Here is a 23,631-nt window from a genome sequence, read left to right as displayed (position 1 = left end):
TATCTACACCTTGAGTAGTGTATATAATTTTGCAAAGGACCACAAAGTCTGAATTACAAAGAAGCAGCAGTTTTTCTTTGAGATATATCGCACAGCGTGGGAAATACAGTAAATAATAACGGATTGTACATTTCAAACTCGCTGAGAGTAAATTTCAGGTGTTCTCACCACCAAAACCAAGCTAAGAAGCATTTGAGGTGATGGATATGTTAATTAGCTTGATTTAATTATTCCACATTGTATTCATAAATCATAACATCAATTTGTACCCAACAAATATATGTAATTTATCAATTTACAGTTCAAAAAAGTTAAAAGAAATGTTCATCATATGAAAATAATTAGACTGTGTGTGGATGAATTAAGTGAATACCAGTCAAAATCGAGAGCTTTGTAACTTTGAAAGTTTATAGAAATTTTAAAGAAATTATAAAGTAATAGTAGTCTTAACAAATACAGCTTAAAAACATGCAACGTGTTATGTAACTGTGTGTTATTTGCTATAGGAAATTACCCAATGTTAATATTCCTAATCATACCCTTGCTGAATTTGGTTCTTCTGCAAAGTGAACCTTTCACATTTATTCAGTTATTCCTGCTTTTGTGGCAGATCTTAGGATCCTACAAGGATCCAGAATTTTGGGGGTCAGAAGTATTAACAGCATTGAAAATCCAACTGAGAGAAATTCTCCCAAAGCATAAAACTATCCCTGAACCCCGTCTCAGCCAGAAACTCAGTGAATGTTTTCTTTCATCCTTATTTCCTTCATTTTCTTTCTAGCTAGGATTTGTGTTAGAACCCAATGGGTTCCAATAATAAGGAGAGTTAACAGTTGTAATTTGCTAACTCATGTCCTCCACTGAGCAAATGGGAAGGGACGGTAATGATCTACTCCATTTCTGCCTGAGCCATAGAGTGCACCATGTATCCGAAGGCCAAAAATCTAGATTTCGCCTTTATTTTTTCTTTTCCTTTTTCAAAATTGGCAGTATACATTAAATATAATAAATCTACACAAAAATTAAGTTAGAGCACAATGCAATGACTTTTTACATCTCCATCCACTTGTTCAGATTCAAATTTACATTCTTTTCATTATCCTAGAAATAGCCTTGTGCTCTCTTCCCTGTCAAGAAGCCTCAAAAATAACTACCACTCCAATTGTTTTTCAAAGAGCCTCTTTTGGGATTTGACAAACATGAGTTTGGGGGCAAAATGAGCTTGTAGAGATGCAGACATTGCACCAAAAAAGGCTGCTATGTCCAATAGCATATTGAAATGTGACCAATTTTTATCTCCTTTGATCTGGCTTTCCACCTATTTGTGGTGGTACCTCTAGAATTGTGTATTTTAATTGGAAATGGAGTATTCCTCTAAATATGCCTGGAAGCTCAGGCTTCTCACTGACACACTGCCTACAGCATGCCAGATTCGCTCTCCTCTTCCCCACACTATCTGAAATGTTAAGGCCATTACAGCTGAAGGCGGTGAGCTGAGACTGTTTCTTTTCCTTTTGATTTTTGTTAACTCATTTCCTGAAGCATTATCACTTACTCCCTCCCTGTCAGCTTGGCTGCTGGAGGTGCGTCCAGGGCAGCACTGCTCCTATGTGCACGTGGGAAGGAATCAAGTTCCTGAAAGGCCCCTGTCTCTTTAATGCGAGTAAGAAGGCTGAGCAACCCTTTTGATTTTAGACAAGGACTGAAACAAAGCACAGGCAACATCTCATTTTTCTTGCCCTTTCCTTTCCTTACAACTCTCCAGTTGACCTCACTCATGAAAGCAGCTGTTAAGTTTATATCTCACTTATCGTTTAAATACCTGAGAGGTCTAGACATTGTCAGCTGGTTCAGTCTCCTTTACAGTTTTTATACAAAATATTGTAATTTTAATATATTTTTCTGTATATTATTTCCCTCCTTACTACAATGCCATATCCAAGAAAGCTGAGACTCTCTTTTTTTAATCATATGAAACAATGCTTGGCACGGAGTAGGTATTCGGAATTTGTTGAACAAATGAGTAATTCAGCAATGCTAAACTCTGTGGGAGAATATTGGGCTTTTATTCTGTGGTCACAAGATTTAGAGGGTGTAGGATGCCGGTCATCACAGCCCACAGACAGTTGCCAAGTTGTAAGACTGCCAAAGAAAGTCAACAAACTTGGCGGATACCCTCAGTAAGCCGAAGGAATGCCAGGAAGCTCAATCTCCCTGTCTTGGAGCCTTAGTCCGATAACTGGGTCCACAGTGGTAGAAGAATGGGGCTGTCCTCACACTGCTAGAAAAATATAAAGTAGCCATCTAACACTGCAGCATTATTGACAGCAGGCTCCTTGACTCGTGGTTCCTAAAGAACTCAATATTGGAAGTCTATTTCCAGTGAGTTTTTTTTGAGAGAAAAATACCATGTGAAGAGAAAATGAATTTTCAGGTAGCAATGCAAATTCTAATGAGTGATCTGCTTGCCTAAAGCAAAGATTGCCAGCATGCTATTTTTGGGAGATTTGATTCTAATGGTGACAATCCTTTGCCTTGTTCGGAGATGTAGGGCAACAGGATGTTTCTGTGTTTTTTTCTGGAGAAGTGAGAGAGTCTTAGGGATACCAGTGCTGTGTCTCTGTCAGGGGCCACATTTAGCGCTCTTTCCAGGATACTACAAATGCTTGGTGGCACATGAATCCATCAGAGGGGATAGAACCTATGGGGTTCTTGGAGGATTAATAGTAAGGAAAAATACACTAAAAATAATAAGGAAAAATAGTAAGAAAAATAAAAATTCAAGTGATGATTATGATACTATTAATAACCATAATTCTCTGAATACTTGCTGTGGGTCAAACACTCTCATTATTTTTTCATCATTGCGCACTATCCCATAAAGCAGTTTTGAGACAAATCAAAGCTCACACAGATTAAGCCATGTTCCCAAAGTCACAAAATGACATATGACCCAAACTAGATTTTTCAAAAATTCTTCAAAGTTAGATTTGAACCCAATTTTAACCGACATCAACTCCATTTATTTTTTCCCACTCTATCATGTTTCCTCCATAGGAAAAGAATCTTACCAATTTATCATCCTCTTGTCTGTGAACCCAGCAGAATTGTTCATAGACACCTTAGTGCCTTGTACCTGGTCAGGGATATCCTTTTCATTTGTTTTTCAGACATCCAGAACTCTCATGAAATGTCCCTTTACAAACAATGCCCAGTGTCCCTTAGCAGTCTGGGGACCTGGGTGGTAGACTGAGCTTACACGTAAAGGGTTATTTGATCTTAACTAAATCTCTGGGCCTCCTTCCCCACTCACACCCCATCCTGCTCCACATCGCTATGATTATAAACTGTAAGGAAGATCAGCTTGAAGAATTTCCACTTCAAGGTGGATTTACCCGCTTGAAATACGAAAACTTTAAGGGCAAGAAGTTCCTCTTTAAAGAGGAACAATTCAGACAGATAGGTGAGATATTTATTGCCCCCGTAGTACTTTGTCACCCAGCATCCTAGAACACAATCCATTTTTCCCTGAGAACATAAAGAAGACCTTACAGAACAATGCAGATCTGTTGAATCCTTCCCCTCAGTCGTACCTTGAAATTTCTGAGCCAGGTGACATTCTAGTGTCAAGAAGATTTGACAGGATGTATCAAGTATGCAACAAGAGTGTCATCTTAACCCACCTAGACCTTAAGTGAAATTAGCCTGGGGGTAAGTTAAAGGCAAGTTAAAAGTGCATCATTAACACCACCCACACAAGGAGAGGGTGAGGGAAGTGTTAGGGAATTAATAGACTAAAATACACTGCTAGGCTAGCTGTCTGATCAAAACATCCTTCAGTGGTGGGTTGCAATCTCTGTGGAGTATAAGCATCTTGGGAAGTTTGGTAGGTGTGCAGATTCTCAAGCCCTCTTGATAAGCAGCCCAGGTGACATTCATGCTATCCTGGAGCACACTTTAAGCAGCAGTGCTTCAGCCTATCCCAAGGGACAGTTTGAGTTACTGTCAATGTGATCAACTAAAAGGAGATGTTTTGAAAGGAAAGCAGATGTGAATATTGAGAAAATGGTCTGCAATTTTTCAGTAGCAATAGCACTGTCTTTGGGAGACACTTTTTTAAAAAAAAATCTTTTTTTGACAGGCAGAGTGGACAGAGAGAGAGAGACAGAGAGAAAGGTCTTCCTTTTCCATTGGTTCACTCCCCAACACTTTTTTTTTTAACAGGCAGAGTGAACAGTGAGAGAGAGAGACAGAGAGAAAGGTCTTCCTTTGTCGTTGGTTCACCCTCCAATGGCCGCCGCGGCCGGCGCACTGGCTGCCGCGGCCGGCACACTGTGGCCAGCGCACCGCGCTGCTCCGAAGGCAGGAGCCAGGTGCTTTTCCTGGTATCCCATGGGGTGCAGGACGCAAGTACTTGGGCCATCCTCCACTGTACTCCCGGGCCACAGCAGAGAGCTGGCCTGGAAGAGGGGCAACCGGGACAGAATCCAGCACCCCAACCGGGACTAGAACCCGGTGTGCCGGCCCCGCAAGGCGGAGGATTAGCCTAGTGAGCCGCGGCGCCGGCCTCCCCAACACTTTTTATTCCACCACAGGGCAGGGCAATTAGCTCCAAGCAGGCTGTTAGGTGATCTGACTAGGGGTATTGAGACAAGAAGAGTTACTCACAGGCCTCGATGACAGTAGAGAGGCACACTGATAAAGTCAGGGGAGTAGAGCCAAGAATGTGGCAGGTGTGGCTAGAAGACTGGGAGAGCTGCTAAGACCGATTGGAGGACAGTTTCCAGTTGAGGTGGGGAAGAAGCCAACATCATTGTGTCCATTAACACACACGAATATGCAATGGTCAAAAGTAGGCAGCGTATCAGGTTACTGTCTCTATTCTCTGGAAAATCAGCCTTAAGAAATTTTGAAAGAAATTTGGGGGGCCAGCGCTATGGCGCAACAGGTTAATGCCCTGACCTGAGGTGCCGGCATCCCATATGGGTGCTGGTTCAAGACCCAGCTGCTCCACTTCTGATCCAGCTCTCTGCTATGGCCTGGGAGAGTAGTAGAAGATGGCCCAAGTCCTTGGGCCCCTGCGCCCACATGGGAGACCTGGAAGAAGCTCCTGGCTCCTGGCTTCAGATCAGCACAGATTGGGCTGTTGCAGCCAATTGGGGAGTAAACCATTGAATGGAAGACCTCTCTGCCTCTCCTCTCTCTGTGTAACTCTGACTTTCAAATAAATAAATAAATCTTAAAAAAAAGAAACTAGGAAGGTGGCTGCAGTAAGCAATGGATGAACCTTCAGAAAATATTTGCAAATCTCATGGCACTGGTCATGAAGGAGGACAGAGTGCAGGTGAAGACTAGCTCTAGATCCTTCATAGGATAGTTTGGTGCTAAGCAGGAGTCTACCTAGACTGTAACTTTGTATATCCATTCAGCAATATTTTGGTAAATATTTATTGGGCACCATCCAACAGATGCTTGAAATGGGAGTTTCTTTTTTAAAGATGATCATAGGTTAATTTAAGAATGACATGTATCTCAAATAGTTGTGAGTTGATTCTTCAAATTTTGAAGTTGTTTCCAACTCCACTTAAAGAATCTTTGGATAATGTAAATTACATTAAACCAAGTACAGGGCCTTTAATTATTCCCTTGGGGCCTAGATAGGTATTCTGATTGAGTACCTATCAGGTAACCTATCATTATAGACTCCGGTCCAAAGAAGATCCTTTGGGTCTGTCGGAGAAGCATGGCTTTCACTATTTATTTAAATCAAAACCCGAGGTACCCACAGAAGGATTTTTTTTTATCTTTTATTTAATGAATATAAATTTCCAAAGTACGTCTCATGGGTTACAATGGCTTTCCCCCCCATACCGTCCCTCCCACCCACCACCCTCCCCTTTCCCACTCCCTCTCCCCTTCCATTCACATCAAGATTCATTTTCAATTATCTTAGTATACAGAAGATCAGCTTAGTATACCTTAAGTAAGGATTTCAACAGTTTGTTCCCACACAGAAACATAAAGTGAAAAATAATAGATGATTTTTTTTTTAAATGATGATGAAATCAGATCAGACCTATTGTCATGTTTAATCCCAGTGAGAGTCAAGTTGGGAATTGATAGTTTCTTTTCTTTTTTTTTTTTTTTTAACAGAAGATCAGTTTAGTGTACATTAAGTAAAGATTTCAACAGTTTGCACCCCCATAGAAACACAAAGTGAAATATACTGTTTGAGTACTCGTTATAGCATTAAGCCTCAGTGTATAGCACATTAAGGACAGAGATCCTACATGAGGAGTAAGTGCACAGTGACTCCTGTTGTTGACTTTACAAATTGACACTCCTGTTTATGGCATCAGTAATCTCCCTATGCACCAGTCATGAGTTTCCAAGGCTATGGAAGCCCCTTGAGTTCTCCGACTCTTATCTTGTTTAGACAAGGTCATAGTCAAAGTGGAGGTTCTCTCCTCCCTTCAGAGAAAGGCACCTCCCTCTTTGAAGACCTGTTCTTTCCACTGGGATCTCACTCACAGAGATCTTTTTGCCAGAGTGTCTTGGCTTCACAGAAGGATCTTGATCCATAGAGAACTAAAATAATTGGTCCAAGTTTGGCTAGTCAGGCAAGGAATTAAATTATTTATTTATTTATTTATTTATTTATTTATTTATTTTGATAGGCAGAGTGGACAGTGAGAGAGAGAGACAGAGAGAAAGGTCTTCCTTTGCCATTGGTTCACCCTCCAATGGCCGCCGCGGCCGGCGTGATGCGGCCGGCACACTGCGCTGATCCGATGGCAGGAGCCAGGTGCTTCTCCTCGTCTCCCATGGGGTGCAGGGCCCAAGTACTTGGGCCATCCTCCACTGCACTCCCTGGCCACAGCAGAGGGCTGGCCTGGAAGAGGGGCAACCGGGACAGAATCTGGCGCCCCGACCGGGACTAGAACCCGGTGTGCCGGCCCCGCAAGGCGGAGGATTAGCCTAGTGAGCCGTGGCGCCAGCCTAAATTTTTAAACTCGTAATTTCTGAATGCTTTGAAATAAAAGGGCCACTTTGAACTCACACACAATATAAAGCATGGGGAGACTCCTGGCCACCAGGTCCATGGGCAGGTGCAATTATGGCTGGCCCGGGAAAGTTTTTCATATAAGCAAAGTTTGTAAGTTGTTAGGAGTTCCAGTCAGATTCCAATATGACCTTGCTTAAACACCTTCCAACTCTTAGCTGCTATATACAACTGACTAATAGACATTTAGCTAAAGTCTCTCATGACTATCAAGATGCAAAACTGGGAAGAGATTATTTTAAGTACTGTCAGTCACTTCTTCCTTTGTGTAAGTGAATTGATAGATTCCCAGAATCTCTACAGATATCCTCAAGAGCACACTTTGATACTAAGATTATCAAAGTTAATGATTAAACTACATAGCAAGAGAATAAGGCTCAGAACAGGGTCAGGGAGCACCAGAAATGCACATTATTTTTTAATATTTTCTGAGGTTGGACCTAAGCCCTTGGTTGATCCTAACCTGTATAGTTAGAATCTTCCTTCTCAGTTAATTTCAAACAAGCCATTATGCTGTGTTTTTTCCTGTTGACCTTGGAATGTGGATAAGATGAGGCAACACTGCATGGTTCATCAGCTGTTCTACTCTCTCCCCTGACTAAAATCCAAGTGACTGACTAGAAAGGTCCATGTTTACCAAACATTATAAAGGCATCATAGAAAATACCCATATGCATTGAGCAATACTAGCTGCGAGGGAAAAAATACAATATCTACTCCCATCTGTGTGTGGTCCCTTCAGAAAATGTGAACACATATGGTTAGCCTGTGTTAATTAAGCCCAAAGATGGATTGGATTCAACTTGGAGAGCAACTGATAAATCTGCAGTGAAAACTTTTCCAAATGCTTTCATATTTCCCGAGTGAAAATGCTTTGAAGATGTTGCATTGGTGAGGGCTAAATTGAATGTCACCAGAAAAAAGAGCTCAAATTATCAAAGATTTAAATAATAAATACTGTTAATGTTTTTGCTTCATTTTAAATTACATAGTCACATCACATCAGTATTATATACACAAACATTTGTGAAGATTAAATGCGTTCAGCCTGCACATTAAAATAATGAGAAGTGAGTTGTCCATTGTCATGTGTTTATTTTATAGTGACATTGAGGTGAAGAAAGAGAGAAAGCAGGATATAGCAATTTCCTTAACATTTTGTCTGAGAGTATCTTACTTTGGCAAAACAAGTGTGAATATCCCTTGTGAACTGCAAATGTGGTTTTGAGAAAACTAAAGTAACTTTGTCCCTATTGATAGCTGAGAGCAAAATCGTGTTACTTGACTGGTATTTTGCTGCATTGTGACTGGTGGAGAGTTGCTGGCCACTGTTTCTGTTGGCAAACCCTGGAGAGAGAACCAAGTGCTGGTCAGATGAGTGGCACTTGGATAGAACAGGTACTGAATTAGGAAATGTCTGTAGTTGGGGTTAGGGTGGATGGAGAAATCCATCACTCTCCTTTCTCCCCTTATCCTACAGTAGCACAGAGTGATGAAGGCGCTCATTGAACAACTGGTATGATTCTGGAACAGAAAAAGCCTGCAGCTCAAGGAAAGGTTAAACAACTTCTTTATGGTCACTTAGTAAGACTGGATTTGAATCCAACTCTTTTCTTCAGAATGGATATCTGCCCCACTGCTAGAGCATGCTGTCTTTTGTCCCCTGGATCTCTGTTTGCTTTCTATCCGTCATCTGACTGTGCAGCTTTAACAAAATATCCCTACTAAAAGGAAACATGGAATAAAATCTTTGTTTTGTTTTTCTTTGAAAGAACTGATCAATCAGCTGTGATATGGCTTTGCTCTGAGAATGTGTCACACATGGAACTTTACATAATCTATCTATCTATCTATCTATCTACCTACCTACCTACCTACCTACCTATATGTACTTAATTATTTTCATTGACTACCCTATGATAAATATTGACTATTCTTAAGTACAGATTTTGGTTTGTAGTTTGAAATGCCACAAGCAAAGAGAAGGTTGTTGGAGAGACTCTGATCTTTGCAGAGGAACAAAATTTTCCTATTTGAAAATGGAGTGCATTTCCTTTGAATTATATACCATGAGAACGTACCAAAGTAATTTATGTGCTTCTTAAGAACACAGTGATATTATGCATGTTTACTTTGGGGTTAAGGTCATCCAGGGAGCCTTTCAAAAGTGACATGGGGACCAAGCAGAAGAGCAGGCAGATATAAGTTGAAAAGGCTCACCAAGACCTGTGATTTTTCTTTGGCTTCCTGATAAGAACATTCAGGTAATGAGAGATAGTATACTAGCCCTTCCACTCTACTGGCTCAAATCTGTCATGTGGTTTCTTTCACCTATGTGTCCAGTCAGTTATTGTCACAGACAATTATCTTTGCATACTTGTCTAAAAAGAATATAAACTTGTAATTTAGGGACATATTATAAAATAATATTTCATGGATGCCGCTGACTGAATCAGAGGGCACTTATGATCTAGTGTGCAGCTAGACAGTTTCTCAGCAGGGAGCTCAGTAGTGAGTCTTTGTCACTGTGTAAACGACATGCAAGTTTTAAGGCCTCTTAACCACCAGGAGTCCAGTCTTCCTTCCTCCACCCTTGAGTCAAATCCCTCTCCTCAGGAATTGGATATTTAGTTTGGGTGAGAAAGGTACAAATATCCTAAAGTAGTTTGAAACAGGTACCTTTAAATTCACAATCTCCTCTTGCTGACCCCAAGCTCTTCTTTCCTCATTCTGGAAAAGTTTGCAGTTTGGGAAGGAGACGAAGGTCGTTTTGAGTTACAGACTTATGGCAGAGCTAGAAGGCACGCATACTTTGTCTAACTAATCTCCTGATTCAAACCCATCTGATAGAGGAAACTGAGACTCAGAATGATGAATTGATGGGACTGTGAGAGGCTGTTCTATGATCCTGGAGGATACACTCAATGATGGAAGGAAGTGTGGGGCTCACATTGCTCTGAGCTGAGCTACCTTCTCGATATTCTTTTCTCTGCACCATCGCCTGAAGAGCAAACCCTGATGGATGTTAACGCAATGGAAAGTTACCTCCAAAGGAGGAAAACCTACTAGTTGCTATTGCTAGTCCAGTCAGGTAAACAGCCAAGGGTAAATGGTTGTGCCTGATGCCATGTATTTCATTGCACAATTCCTTTTGTGTTCTTCAAGCAAGGCTAAGAACCTTAGTCTGGTGTGTTTGAACTAATGTAACAACAGAGCTGTCTAACATTTTATGTGAGTCTGTCATGTACACAACATACTTGCCACACTTTGTTTCTCCTCGTCTCAGCCACACCTTGTTTGAGGGCCCCTCTCTAAAAATACCCTGCTGTACCACTTAGCTCAGCTTCTGCTGAATCCACTAGCATTTATGTATGCCAGCTCCTCCTACCTTTGCTTGCCTCTGAGAAGAATGGAATCATTGTGGTTTCCATGGCATTACCCAGCACTTCCCTGAAGACTTGCTGCTTCATTCTGACGTGGGCACGTATGTTACAGTCATTAATTACTGTATTAAGTCAAGTCACAAAACTAATGAGGATTTGGACACAGAGTTGGGAAATGAGAATGTAATTTTGCCTGGATTATAGGATAATGATAAACATGGCCCAAATATGTACATAGAGAAGAAATTACAGCCTTTCATAGCTGCTTTCTGATAGAAAATACAGGTTTATATGTTCAATCAAAAGTTAGAGTAAGATAACCAAAGCATCACCAATGATAATATTTAGGCAGGTCTTAGTTCACTGTGCATTTCATTTTCAGCTCTGACATCTAAATAGGATGCTTTCTTTTCCTATGCCATAAAATGATCCTATAACTAAAGTTAGAATCTTTTGAAGTTCCTACATCAGTTCCTACATCCTACATCATAGGCTGAGTCAATAATGGGAGGCCATGTGAGAAAAGCTGGCCTTTTATCTGTGTAGGTAGAGTTGGTCTTTACACAGGATTGTTTGGGGGGCACTGTTGGAAGTATTAGAAATCAGCACTCATCTATCTTAGTGGTGCCTGTAATCTACCATCAGAGGGAAAAGTGCTGTCACTCCCCAAGAGTTCTCTGTTAAAACTCATGTACTACTGAGAAGGTGGCACGCTGAATCATCAACACCTGGGGTTGTGAATTGACTCAAAATGTATTAACAAGAAAATCACTTTCAATGCCATAAAGGAATACATTTTAGATCAGATGGATGTTGATGTCGAGGTGAGCAGATGCCTTGGAGAAATGGGATGCCACTATGGAGCAACAATGCCACAGTTATTGGTGATTTGGGGTATTCTCTGTTGTTGGAGGACGTTGAGTCCCCCAGGCACATGGTCAGTCAAATAAGACACTGGAGGCGAACAATAGTTCCTTAATAACTTCACATGGGAGTATGCACTAAATCTAGGAGTAAGTTGCTAACATTTGGAGGGTCATAGCCACTTTAGTAAAGATAAGGACCTTTTTTTTTTTCTAAACAAGCAAAGCATAAAAGAGCTTAAATATCCTGGCATACAAGATACCCAGGCACTTTTTGAGAGGTTCAGAGAACCCTTGGATTTTCACCTAGTCTTCAGGTTAAGAACTGCTACTAAATATAGGATCATACCCAAAGAGTGCGTGTATCAGTTGTGTCCTTTAGGTTTTGAGTTTGTAGGGATCTATTTTTGTCAGTTTACTTAATTTTAGAGGCTAGAACATAATGCACGATGCTTAGATTTCAAGACAATATTAAGAGCCCTAGAACGTATGGCAATGACATCTTGAGTGTCTAGGCATATAACACACTGTTTTCTACTAATGCTCATAACTAAATTATCTATTTTTCAAAGTTGAGCATAGAGGTCCCAAAAAATAGCAAATTCCTGTAAATCATACAGCCAGCATTGGAGCCAGAGACTCATTCCCAACGGTGTTTAACTCTAAAGCCTGTATCTCCTATAGTATCAGAAGTAACAAGGATAGTGTTCAACACACAGGGTTCAGAGTAGGTGCCCCAAACTGTAAACAAACACTAATTCTGGTGGGGCAGAAGTGTTTAAAGCAAGAAGTAGTAAGGTAAGCCTTCTGTCTTTCAAAAAATTGTGGGAATTTTTTTTATCATATTAACAGATGGAAGCAAAAGCCACTGATTCAAGCTTCGGCACATGTAATTTAAGTCATATAAAAATCATTTCTTTGCAATGTCACTGGAACTTGTTATCCTTATAAAATCTAAAGACAGAATTCAAAATCTCTTCTGAAGGTCTTTTCAATTATTATATATCAATTGAAAATAAAAATAAAAAATAGAATGAGTTCTCAGCAGGCTGCCTAAAGGCAGGAGGTTAACCTAATGATTTTAGAATCTCTTCAGCCCTTTGATCCCTGGGATAGCAAAAATTTACAAGAAGTAGATATGCTCTGTAAGGTACACAGGCTATATGAAATTATAAATGAGATCTCCCTATTGGATAGAAAATTATTTCATTTTGAATTTAAACAGCTTTGTCAGATATTTATAAAATTTAAGACACTCCACCTTTTCATCTTTATATCTTATGCTCCTAAACACCCTCCTAAAAAGGTTGCTTCCAAAATGATACATCTTTGGAATTGTATTTATTTATGTATTTGACCTAAGTTGGGATAAATGAAGAGGTTATATGGGGTACAAGACAATAGCATTGAAACAGAAGTCCAAAATTTTGATCCTTGTCCTACCTTTCCTAATTATTTGACTCACCTAACTTCTAAAGGAAGCCATTTCATCAGTAGGACAAGGGTGTTGGACTAGATATTTTCAAAGAGACTTCAAATTTTAAAGAAAAATCTTATATTTTTATAAAGTCAGAATTCCCACAAAATTTTCAGAAGCAATAGGATTTAAATGAAGCAAACAAATATCAGCAAGAAGTAACATGGACAAGATGCTTTTCTCCAGTAATGCTCACCTTCTCCTTTTTTTTTTTTTGACAGGCAGAGTGGACAGTGAGAGAGACAGAGAGAAAGGTCTTCCTTTGCCGTTGGTTCACCCTCCAATGGCCGCCGCGGCCGGCACACCGCGCTGATCCGATGGCAGGAGCCAGGTGCTTCTCCTGGTCTCCCAGGGGGTGCAGGGCCCACGGACTTGGGCCATCCTCCACTGCACTCCCTGGCCACAGCAGAGAGCTGGCCTGGAAGGGGGGCAACCGGGACAGAATCCGGTGCCCTGACCGGGACTAGAACCTGGTGTGCTGGCGCCGCAAGGTGGAGGATTAACCTATTGAGCCGGGGTGCCGGCTTCTCCTTTTTTCTTTAATCTTGTCCACCACGAGCCCATTATGTCCTCACATTTACATTAATTTATTATATTGCATATATTGAATCCAGCAAATATTAGCTCTAGTTATTCCTTGGCCTCTAGTTAAACAGTCCTGTAACTCAAACAGGAGTATGGGAGTGAATCCTAAATTCTAACAATACTTGTGTCACACAATTCATTTGCAGAATTAGAGCCACTTCCATTTCCTTGTTTCCTACTTAGTCCAGTTATTTAATTTATCATGCATCCACTTGCCTAATTAGACTGGAACCCTTCCAGGGCAGGGGCCACATGTTATTCAGCTCTGGATCTTTAGGCTCAGCACAGTGACTGGCTCATTGAAAACCCTTCCAGGCCAATAATTAGATTCCTGCAGTTGAAATCTGCCAAGAATGTGTGTTTTCTTAAAGTGACATCTCCACTTCTTCTTCCCCAAGGATTTTTCCTCTGATTTCAGCAAATGCCCACAATGAAGGAATAGTCTAAATCAGCCTGCTGTAGGACAAACCCTGTCCAATCAAAAACAATTGTTAAGACATTCCAGAGCCTGTAATATGCTATCCCCAGGAGCCAGAGTTATAAGAAATGCCTCTGGATCTAGGTCAGAGGAGTGTTCTATCCTTCACAGTTGGGGAATGAGAAGCCCATCGTAGAATAGAAGGAAAACCATAACAACAACCTGCTTTTCTTTCACCAGTGCTTGATGGCTGGGTATTTACCAGAGCAAACGCCACCCAAGGCCCAGAGGATTAGCTGAAGCAGCTGATACCCTGTGCTGCTTTTTATAACTCCTTCCCAGCACCATGCTCTACATATGTCCCATTTCATCAGGTCACATCAACTTAGGTCATGCTCAATTCTGCATCTTGTACCAAACAAATGCTGCACCATGCGGAATGTTCCATGTTTCCTTAAAAATGAAGTAGCATTAGGAAAAGTCCCCTGGTTCTTTTTGTAGACAATGACTTTGCCACCTTTTACAAACGAGCAACCTCTTGCATTTCACAAGACATTGGAGCTGTTGGCCATTAGCACATTGAGAAATTATTCAGATATAAGAGTGATGTAAACAAATGCATATATAGATATACTCAGTGTGGGGAGCAACTCGGACTAGACTGTTACTGGAATTAAGACTTATTCTATGCATCTGCTCTCCCACAATATGGCGCTGGGGGAGAAGAAAACAGCTTCTACACAGCTGCCTCCAGTTCAGTCAATAAACTGTAGGACTTGCTCCTGATTGGAGAGCAGTGTACTCAGCATGTGGGCAGCCGAGTTAGGATTGGCGGAGGAGGAATATAAAGGAGGAGAGAGACGGCATGCACCAGGAACATCTAAGGGGAACATCTAAGAGGAACATCTAGCTGAAGGAACACCTGTGCAGCCCCCGAGAGAGCCGGCCGGCGGTGTGCCGCTCCCCCGCAGAAGTGGGGAATGTGGCCAGGGGGAACCGCCCTTCCACGGAGGTGGAAGGGACAGTAGCCAACCCGGGAAGAACCAGCAGCAAACCCGGGGAGGGCCGAGCAGACGAAAGAACAACGCAGGGTTCAGTGTCGTTCCTCCATGAAGAGGGGGAGCGACAACTCAGAGATGCATACACACAAATTTTAGAGTTGTTAAATGAGGTTGTGATGTTGACGAGTCTACAAATGTGTGAAAATTATTTGCAAGGATTTTCTTTGTAATAAAATTGAGAAAAGGGGAGATAATGCAAAAGACCTTTAAAATGTTAATAGTCACTCAATAAATTAAGTGCCTCTCATATACGGTATACTGTTAGCCCTTTAGAAAATGTTACAAAAGAGGCAAAACCAAGTATCTTGGCCTCGAAGAGTTTACTATTTTAAAAGTGCTGATTTTTTGAAAGCTTTTTAATGCTAGTTTCTTTTTATTTTTATCAACAATTATTGTATTTATTTATGGTGGACAATTACAGCTACTAGACTATATTTTTCTGCTACCTGTTTTTGTAAATAAAATTTTACTGAAATATAGCCACACTCAATTGTTTGCTTATTATCTATAGTTGATTTTGAGCTAAAAGGACAGAGTGGAGTAGATGCCGTAGAGGCAGTTCGGCCAGCAAAATTTCCAATACCCATTGTTGATTATTTCCAGAAAATACTTTCTGACATCTCCATCACTCATTCTCACAAGAATACTCGGAGATAAATCTGGTGTTTCTCATTTTCAGCGAAGGTAACTCAGCATTACAGGTTATGTAACTTAGTGACCAAATTTAGGTTTGATTTTATATTATTCCAAAAATCCATGTTCTTATGCTATACTCACATACAGACATAGCCAAAAATATAAGGCAGGAAAAAGTAAGAGCCTTACAGAGTCACAGAGAAACTGACATTAGAGTTCAGAAAAGGGAGACTATTTTGAGCCTGTTGTGGTAAAGATTTTGGAGAAGACCATGTAAATATAAAAGCAAAAATGGACTTCAGGAATTATTTTTCCCAAGCCCAAGCCAAATTAAAAGGTCAAAGTTGTATGTTTAGTTAGAAGCACAGCTGAGATTAGATTAGAACCAGGTCTCTACTCACCTAGCCCACGGTGTGTATGCTGTCAGTGACCATGCTGAACAATTGATTTTTTTTTTTATGTGTAGTTAGTTACAGAATGGCAGAAGTGTGGGAATGAGAAAAAATGGAAATTTTTACATTATATTCAGTGATGATGGAACTAAAAAGCCTTACTTTCTCTATTGAAGCCACCAAAAACACATTTGTGGAGGCATTTATGCACTATCATCACCTGCCTACTATTCTATCAGACATTTTTATTGTGGAGACTCAGGCTTATGAAATCGTGGGAATTTCTGGCACTGTCCACCAACAGATTCAAATGATAAATAAAAAACCACAAAAGTCAAGTGTTCATATGATTCTGCCCTACAGAATCAGGCAGCTTTTGGCCAACAGAGATATGGTGAAGTGAACAGACACAGCCAATGGAGACTTACCTGATACTGTACAGCACTTTGCCATTTTTTGAAATCCGTAGCAATTTGTTGTCAGTGGTGACATCATGGAAGTTGGCACCCTTCTCATTGGCAAAGAACAAATCTGGTTTCCAAATGGAGTCTAGCATAGATGGGTCCAAGTCCAGGGAGTCATCTGGGTACTCACTGTATGCCAGCCGTGAATCATTCCATTGTTGTCTCAGAAAAATGTTCACTCGATAGTCCTACGGAAAAGTCACCCACAAGAGTCACTTACTGCCCACCTTGGCCTAAGCAGTCCATCTGCATTTCCCTCTCGCCCTTTTCTCTTATTGAATACAGATAGCACTGGGGTCTGGGTAAACCAGGCTGTATAAATATCCGTCAAAATAAACCACTCCTGTTAGGAGTGCAGACAGAGGGAGGAAAGAAACAAAAAAACGTAAGCAAACCAGAGCACCAGTTGGAACCTTTTGTTTAAACTACTCATCTGGGAGGAAGTCATACCAACCCCACCTTCTTTTGCTATGGAAAAGGTAACAATGAGTACACAAGTCAGCTGTGATGGCCTTAGTGTTAAATAAAACGGATTCATTTTCCAAATCGGGTTTGAAATGATCTTTAGTGTCTTTCTGCTTAGATGCTGGGGGCAGAAGGAAACCCACTCTGCAATTTTGGTAGTGAAAATCTTATGAAATGGTGAAATGATAGGGCAATATTTTTTGTATCCATCAGCAAAAACCTTAACATTTTTCACATTGACAAAATAATTCCCTCATAGCTACTTACTTTTGAAATTCTTAAATATTTCATCATTCCTCTGAATGCGTTGTATCTATACTAGCCATATTCATGCTTCCGCCAAACATTTTTTTCATGTATTCTCAAGCTGAACACTTTCTGACAAAGGTGTTCTCCCTTGTAGAAGCCTCAGGTACAACTCAGGCATTCCCACTTGTTCTGGGAGTTTCCTTCTGGGCTAGTTAATCAGTCTGGGTTAATGACTGCTCTCCTAGATACCTCTATTCAAAGGTCTTTAGGTTCACAGAGTGTGTTGCTTCATTTGATAATCTGGACTCTGAGGTTTCAGCCATGTTCTTTAGTCAGGTGAGACTATGGCTTCCGAGTCAATAGTTCTTGATAATTGTTGTTACTTGCAATGATATCTACTCATTTACTCTTATTCTCTTTTTAACTTTTTATCCTCATTTTCTTCATGTCCGCATATTTGGCACCTGGATTTTGGTATTGTTTATCTCACTATAATGATTTGTCCTGGCTTGCCTGAGATTCTCCTCAACCCCAGACAAACAAGGATGGTTGGCCACTCTACCAGGTGCTGTGAAGATGATCTCAGGATGGCCAGCTAGAGTTAATTCTCTCAGGACCAAAAGGAAAAGAATAGCTAAGTTGTAAAGATTCGGATGTATGGAAAAGAGCTTCAATGAATCCCTTTTACCAATTTACTAAACTATTCAAATTCCTGCGACTGTACGAGCAGTCAGAATGATGATCAGGCTCATAGAATATTTTGGAGCTAGAAGTTCTGGTAAAAGTATTCAGTGTTGGAAAAAACAAGGCTAATAATCAAATAGTTACGAACTACTAATTAATCATGGAAACCCAGATCATCAGGAAAGGCTAGGCTATTAAAAGAATATAATGAGCTTTTCCATTGCATAAACTTCTCCGTGGAAAAACTTGCTTGGGATTATACCAGATCTGCATAGCAAATTCTCAGACTCAAGAGGGTGCCATTTGGGGTCTAGTCTTACTTTCATCCCATCCTCTGTGCTCACTGGACCCCCCAGGGAATGGGCCCAGGGAACGGTAAAACCTCAGAATTTCCAATCACACAGATTAGGAATTGTCCAAAGTGACCAGAGGGTTGTAACTAGAAAGAGATTATTATCATTACAGTGTCTCATTGGGAACTGGAGTTACTGGAAACTTTGAAGTGTTGTGTGAATAAAGAATGAGAATTGGCCAGTGCTGCGGCTCACTAGGCTAATCCTCTGCCTGCCCTGGGTTCTAGTCCAGGTCGGGGCGCCAGATTCTGTCCTGGTTGCTCCTCTTCCAGGCCAGCTCTCTGCTGTGCCCGGGAGTGCAGTGGAGGATGGCCCAAGTGCGTGGGCCCTGCACCTTGTGGCAGACCAGGAGAAGCACCTGGCTCCTGGCTTCCAATCAGCGCAGTGCACCGGCAGCAACGCATTGGCTATAGCGGCCACTTGGGGGGTGAACCAATGGAAAAAGGAAGACCTTTCTCTCTGTCTCTCTCACTGTCTAACTCTGCCTGTCCAAAAAATAAAAAAAAAAAAAAGAAAAAAGAAAATTGTGAGAATCAAAGAAGGGGCTATTAAGCATAGAACAATCCAATTTACATATAAGTATACATTAGGTACATCAAGTGTGAGATTTTCTTAAGGTTTCCTGAGGAGGAATGCAGCTTCTCCAGTGTTTGACACTTATTGTCTTTTCTTTCCCTGGAGTATCCCAGTTATCTTTAACAAAAGTATTTGTGAGGAGCCTGTACGCTTGTTTGAACAGGGTGTAGAATAGAACAGAAGAAGATCCTACCCCTCAGCCCATTATGGAGATAGAGAAACTCTAAGTATGGGAGATAATGATGAGTGGAAATGACAGATGAAAAGTCTCTTGGGCCATTGGGAGGCCAGTGAACCTCCCCTTCCTCAAGAATTAATCTTAGAGCAGAAGAGACCATGAGAAACCAGAGAGCATCAGGCAGCAAAATTGCCATTAGGACATCCTTGCAAACCTCCCTTGAGTTAAAGATGCATATTGAAAGACTCTAGAGACTATTACATTAGTATCATACAATAGGAAAACAATGACCTTTAAGAAAAGTATCTCAATATATTCATAGTGTTTTCTCGATTTCTATTTTGAGTATTATATGTAGAAATGATGAAATAGATATTAGAACTTTAAAAAGAGCTTGGAGTCTATCTTATTTCAGTAGAATCATTAAATGTCTAAAAGGTGACCTTAAAGTAAGGTAATTCTGTTGTTTTTAAGCAAAAGTAAGTGTAAAACTTAGAGGAAAATATTTTATACCACAGTTATAGCAAATATATGAAATAAGACCTTTATAGAGATTTTGGTGTTAAGTATTTATACTTTTTAATATATAGTAATTGAAATATATCCACATTTTATTTACAATAATATACACAATTCTAAAATAAAAAGCCACTCTGAGAAATCATTAAGAATAGAAAAGGATATGTAAGGATGAAGAGAAGCAGATAACCAAAAAATAGATATCTGGAGCTGTGGCTGCCTCATGCTTCCAATTCACTATTGTTTTCAATGTAGGGTAAAAAATTTGACACATGTGAGTTATCTATTCCTATGCATCATTTCTGTTTATTTACAGGTATATTTATTGTCTCACAATATCCCAAGCCACAAGAGGCTAGTTATATTGTTCTTTAGTCTTTCTTTGCCTTTATTTTTGCTTTTAGATTTAATGAATTATTAAAAGGGAAGTAAATATTGACAAAAATGCTTAAGTACATATTCAGTTTTCTTTTCCACTGCCTTCTTTCTACAGGGATATTTCCTGCTTTCAATAAATGACATATTTCCTTGAACCAAAATTTGTTTCCCTACTATTGACTATCTGGGTATCAGATTAGGAATTGGAAATATTCAAATTCTATACATACATATATCTTTAATTTTTAAAAGCTACGTTTAAATCATTTAATCTTTATTATATTCTTAGCACAAGTGATTTGATTACCTACATTCTATATTATTATTTCATGGCAAATTGAAAATTTTTCAAGTTTCACTTTTCCTGGTGCTTTCTAATGCTTTGCTTACCCTACAGATTGTTTCCTTAAGTTGAATTATCTTTTTAAAAATTGAATTATCTTGACACTATTCTATTTGCATTAGCATTTGTACACAGAGATTGTCACTGTATCTCCTAATACTCTTATTAAACTATATAATTACTCTTATTTTTGTATACATACACTGTTCAATCCAATTATATCACAAAGGTATCAGATACAAGTGTATGCTTCGTTCCCAATACTGTCCATGTGACACTTTTGTTTTACCTCTGGCTATACTGCAGTAAAGTTTTTATAATCTCGAGTCTGTGCTAGCTTTAATGTGGAAAGCTGGCCCTGAGCTTGAAATCATGGGACGGGTTTTTTTTTTTTTTTATGCAAAGCTCAGGATTTAACATTACATTGCTAATTTAGAGACCAAGGTTACCTTATATATCAGTTTTTTAAAATGCCAGGCTTATGGTAGATTCCAGATTCTTACATACGTAGTCAGAAGTAAGATCTGGGCTACCTGCTATCCCTGATAAGTGAGCTTCTTCTTACGACTTGCTTATGTAGCCATAGAATGAAAAGCAGAATGAAAAGCCATAGAATGAAAAGATGATCTAACTTCTTAACCAAGTTCCTCAGGAACATGATTTCAGATAGAAGGTAAAGCAGTTCTGCACCCTGTTGCAGTCACCAGTAGAGCATGTGGAAGTTACCTTTTGAGGCAGAGTTTGGGAGAAGCAGAATTATGTTCTCAGAGTGGACACATTTTATATGCTCTCAGCTCCCCGTTGCAGCTGACGAGAGGCTAAGGGTTTACTGCTGTGGCATAGGTAGAATTTCAGCATCCACAGGTCCACATCACACACTATGTCCTCATTTCCTCCCAGGTATCATTTGGAAGCTGGGAAGAGACCATCTCTTCTGCATTTGTGTTGGCCTAGCTTTGGAGAGAGCTGTATGCTCATGGCGTGCACGCCACCCTTGATCTTTACTGACATTGCTAATATTCTCAAACTAGGCCTTTACAACTAGAAAAAGAGGATTGCAAATATACTCCCCTTCCTGTAAATTCTCTTGGCATCAGCAACTAAGGAAAGGGGGAAAGAAAAAGAAAAGGAAATGGTAAACTGACCTTCCAAAAACAGAATATTAGCTATTTCATCATGTATTCCTTACTTGTCTTGTAACCCTTCTGTGACCATACAAAATTTGTTCTACTGAATACTCTTAACATAGGGTCAACTAGGAATGACTACTGAGTTATCCCCTGTCTCTTAATGAAAAACGTATATTTTTGAATGATGCGTATCATCATAATGATCCATAAAAATATTCCTTAGTCTAGCAGAAATATACTCTGCCCTGTGTGTACACATCTTATCCTCACATATCAAAGGAGTAAGATTGCTATTAGCTCTCTGTGAGCTTGAAGCCTGTGGACTGATAGTACCAATGGTAAACCACTGGGATTTCATTAACCATAAGGGGAGCAGATCAGATAGCACCAAAACAGAGTCACACTGAGTTCCTGAAACAGATCACCATTGCCCCTCATCTAGAAACAATTTCCCAAAACTGAAGCTTTCAATAATGCTATCCATATAATGGGATGAGAGTGAGGTATGAGGCGAGAGAGAAAAATAAACATGTTTAGAAAAAACTCAAAATTCTTAGGCATTATTGGGAAAATTCATTCCAGAAAATGTAGAGAAACAAAACTAGTATCCCCAGAAAACAATGTGAGTCAAGGTCCTCAGTGACCTCATCCTTATGTGCAAAAGCTAGGGGTTCTGACTCCAACTGAAGACAATTGTGGAAAGAATTTGGTTCTATTTATTTTGTTTGACCATTTCATCTAAGTCACTTTTCCTAAAAATATTAGTAAATTTATGGATGGTAAAATGTTATAGTTTTGGTAAAGGAAGCTTGGGCTATGATGACATGCTGAGTGTGCAATGGACTGAGTGTTTTTGTGCTACCTCCACCCTGAATTTCTATGTTGAAACTCCAACCTCCATTGTAGTGAGATTACTGGCATTATAAAAGGGGCCCCTGTGAACTTTCCAACATGTGAGATACAAGGAGAAGTCAGCAGTCTTTAACTCAAATAGAATCCTCACCAGAACCAGACCTAGCTGGCATAGGGCACATTTCCAGACATGGGCCTCAAGTGTCTTGAAAGATCAGACCCTTTCTTGGTGGAGCAACGCTCATGTCCTTACGAGCATTTGAACACTGTCCATTTGAAAATTTTGTGCCTTTGATCTTGGATTGGTAAACTTTAGTCTGTGGGGCAAATTTGGTCGTAGCCTGTTTTTGTAAATAAAGATCTAGTGGAACACAACAGCCACACCCTTTTGTTTCTTATGGTTGCTTTTATGCCAACAAAATCAGAGTAATTGTAATAGAGGCTGTCTGGCTCTCAAAGTCTTAAGTATTTACTTTCTGATTTTTTACAGAAGAAGTTTGCTAATCCCCATCCTTGATTGTCATGGGGATTTCTTCTTTGATGTAAGCATGGTTGAGTTTAAAAATATTTTTGTAGTTTCACATAAAATCCATAGTTGAAGAAAATAAAAAAATATTTTTCAAAGCCAAAGGAAGTTCATCATTACACCAAAAGCTAAAAAGTCAAAAAAAGCACAAATACACGTCACTTTTCTAACCATGCAGTTCAACCACTCTATGTCACACAGCAGGATAGGCAGGCTGTTGATGTTACCCTTGAGCAACGCTTTCCAAATTTTCTGATAGGAAATGTGACAAAGGATATTTAATAAGCAGCCCAGTTATTAAATACCTTCAGTAGCTTTTAAGGACAGAGGAAAACAAGAATATCCATAGCTTCCATTTCATCTTCCTAAACGTTTGGCTTTTTCTTGCATTAATGAACATTGAAAAGGTGTGCATTTACATATTTGATTGAGAGTAAGATGCAATGAGGAGATTTAATCAAAGCAACTCAGGAGTTTAATTAATGCAATCAGCATTAGGTCGTGCAAATATTGTCATTGAATGCCATCGTGTAAAGCTGGTGACAGTGATTTGGGCTATGGGAGGCTTTCCCCTCTCTTATTAAGATAAAATCAAGAGGAAAGAGACAGAAGCTGAATGCCAAGTCAGAGTTGTATTACTCTTTGCATGTTTAGCTTTTCTTGTGAATCTTTCAATAATCCTATCAAAACTATCTTGTTTAGGTAAAATACTTAATGCATTATTTCTGGTCAAATCCCTAAAACCTCATTTCTTGACAATGCTATTTCAGAATAATATTAAAATGAGAAGTGGAGTTGGATTTTGTCTAATTTCTCCAGTGTAAAGGAGTGACAAATTGTAAATGACTTCTAGCATCGAGGAGGCCACAAAATACAGTCATTTATTAAGCATGGTCCTAGTGTCCTAAAGAGGAAATTCATGAAAGCAGGAAACTCTGTCTTTTACTTCTCAATGGCCTCAATGGCATTATGCTCAATTCACTACTTGAGAGTTTTGAGCACATCAGCCACTGTAATACTTAGTTATACAATAATA

The 23,631-nt window shown here is 39.8% G+C and overlaps 1 protein-coding gene across 7 annotated transcripts in view; it reads right to left on the bottom strand.

The window, feature by feature from the left end:
* GLRA2 (glycine receptor alpha 2) overlaps nucleotides 1-23,631 on the bottom strand; it is a 197,878-nt gene that overhangs the window by 127,560 nt on the left and 46,687 nt on the right. For all 7 annotated transcript variants that reach the window (XM_070067259.1, XM_002719913.5, XM_051827600.2 and 4 more), the window contains one exon: nucleotides 16,307-16,530. In XM_070067259.1, the coding sequence (XP_069923360.1) occupies nucleotides 16,307-16,530 (224 nt within the window). The remainder of the gene's footprint in view (nucleotides 1-16,306; nucleotides 16,531-23,631) is intronic.

This window comes from Oryctolagus cuniculus, chromosome X, assembly GCF_964237555.1.
Source record: "Oryctolagus cuniculus chromosome X, mOryCun1.1, whole genome shotgun sequence".
NCBI lineage: Eukaryota > Metazoa > Chordata > Mammalia > Lagomorpha > Leporidae > Oryctolagus > Oryctolagus cuniculus.
This window is presented reverse-complemented; position numbering and strand designations above follow the sequence as displayed.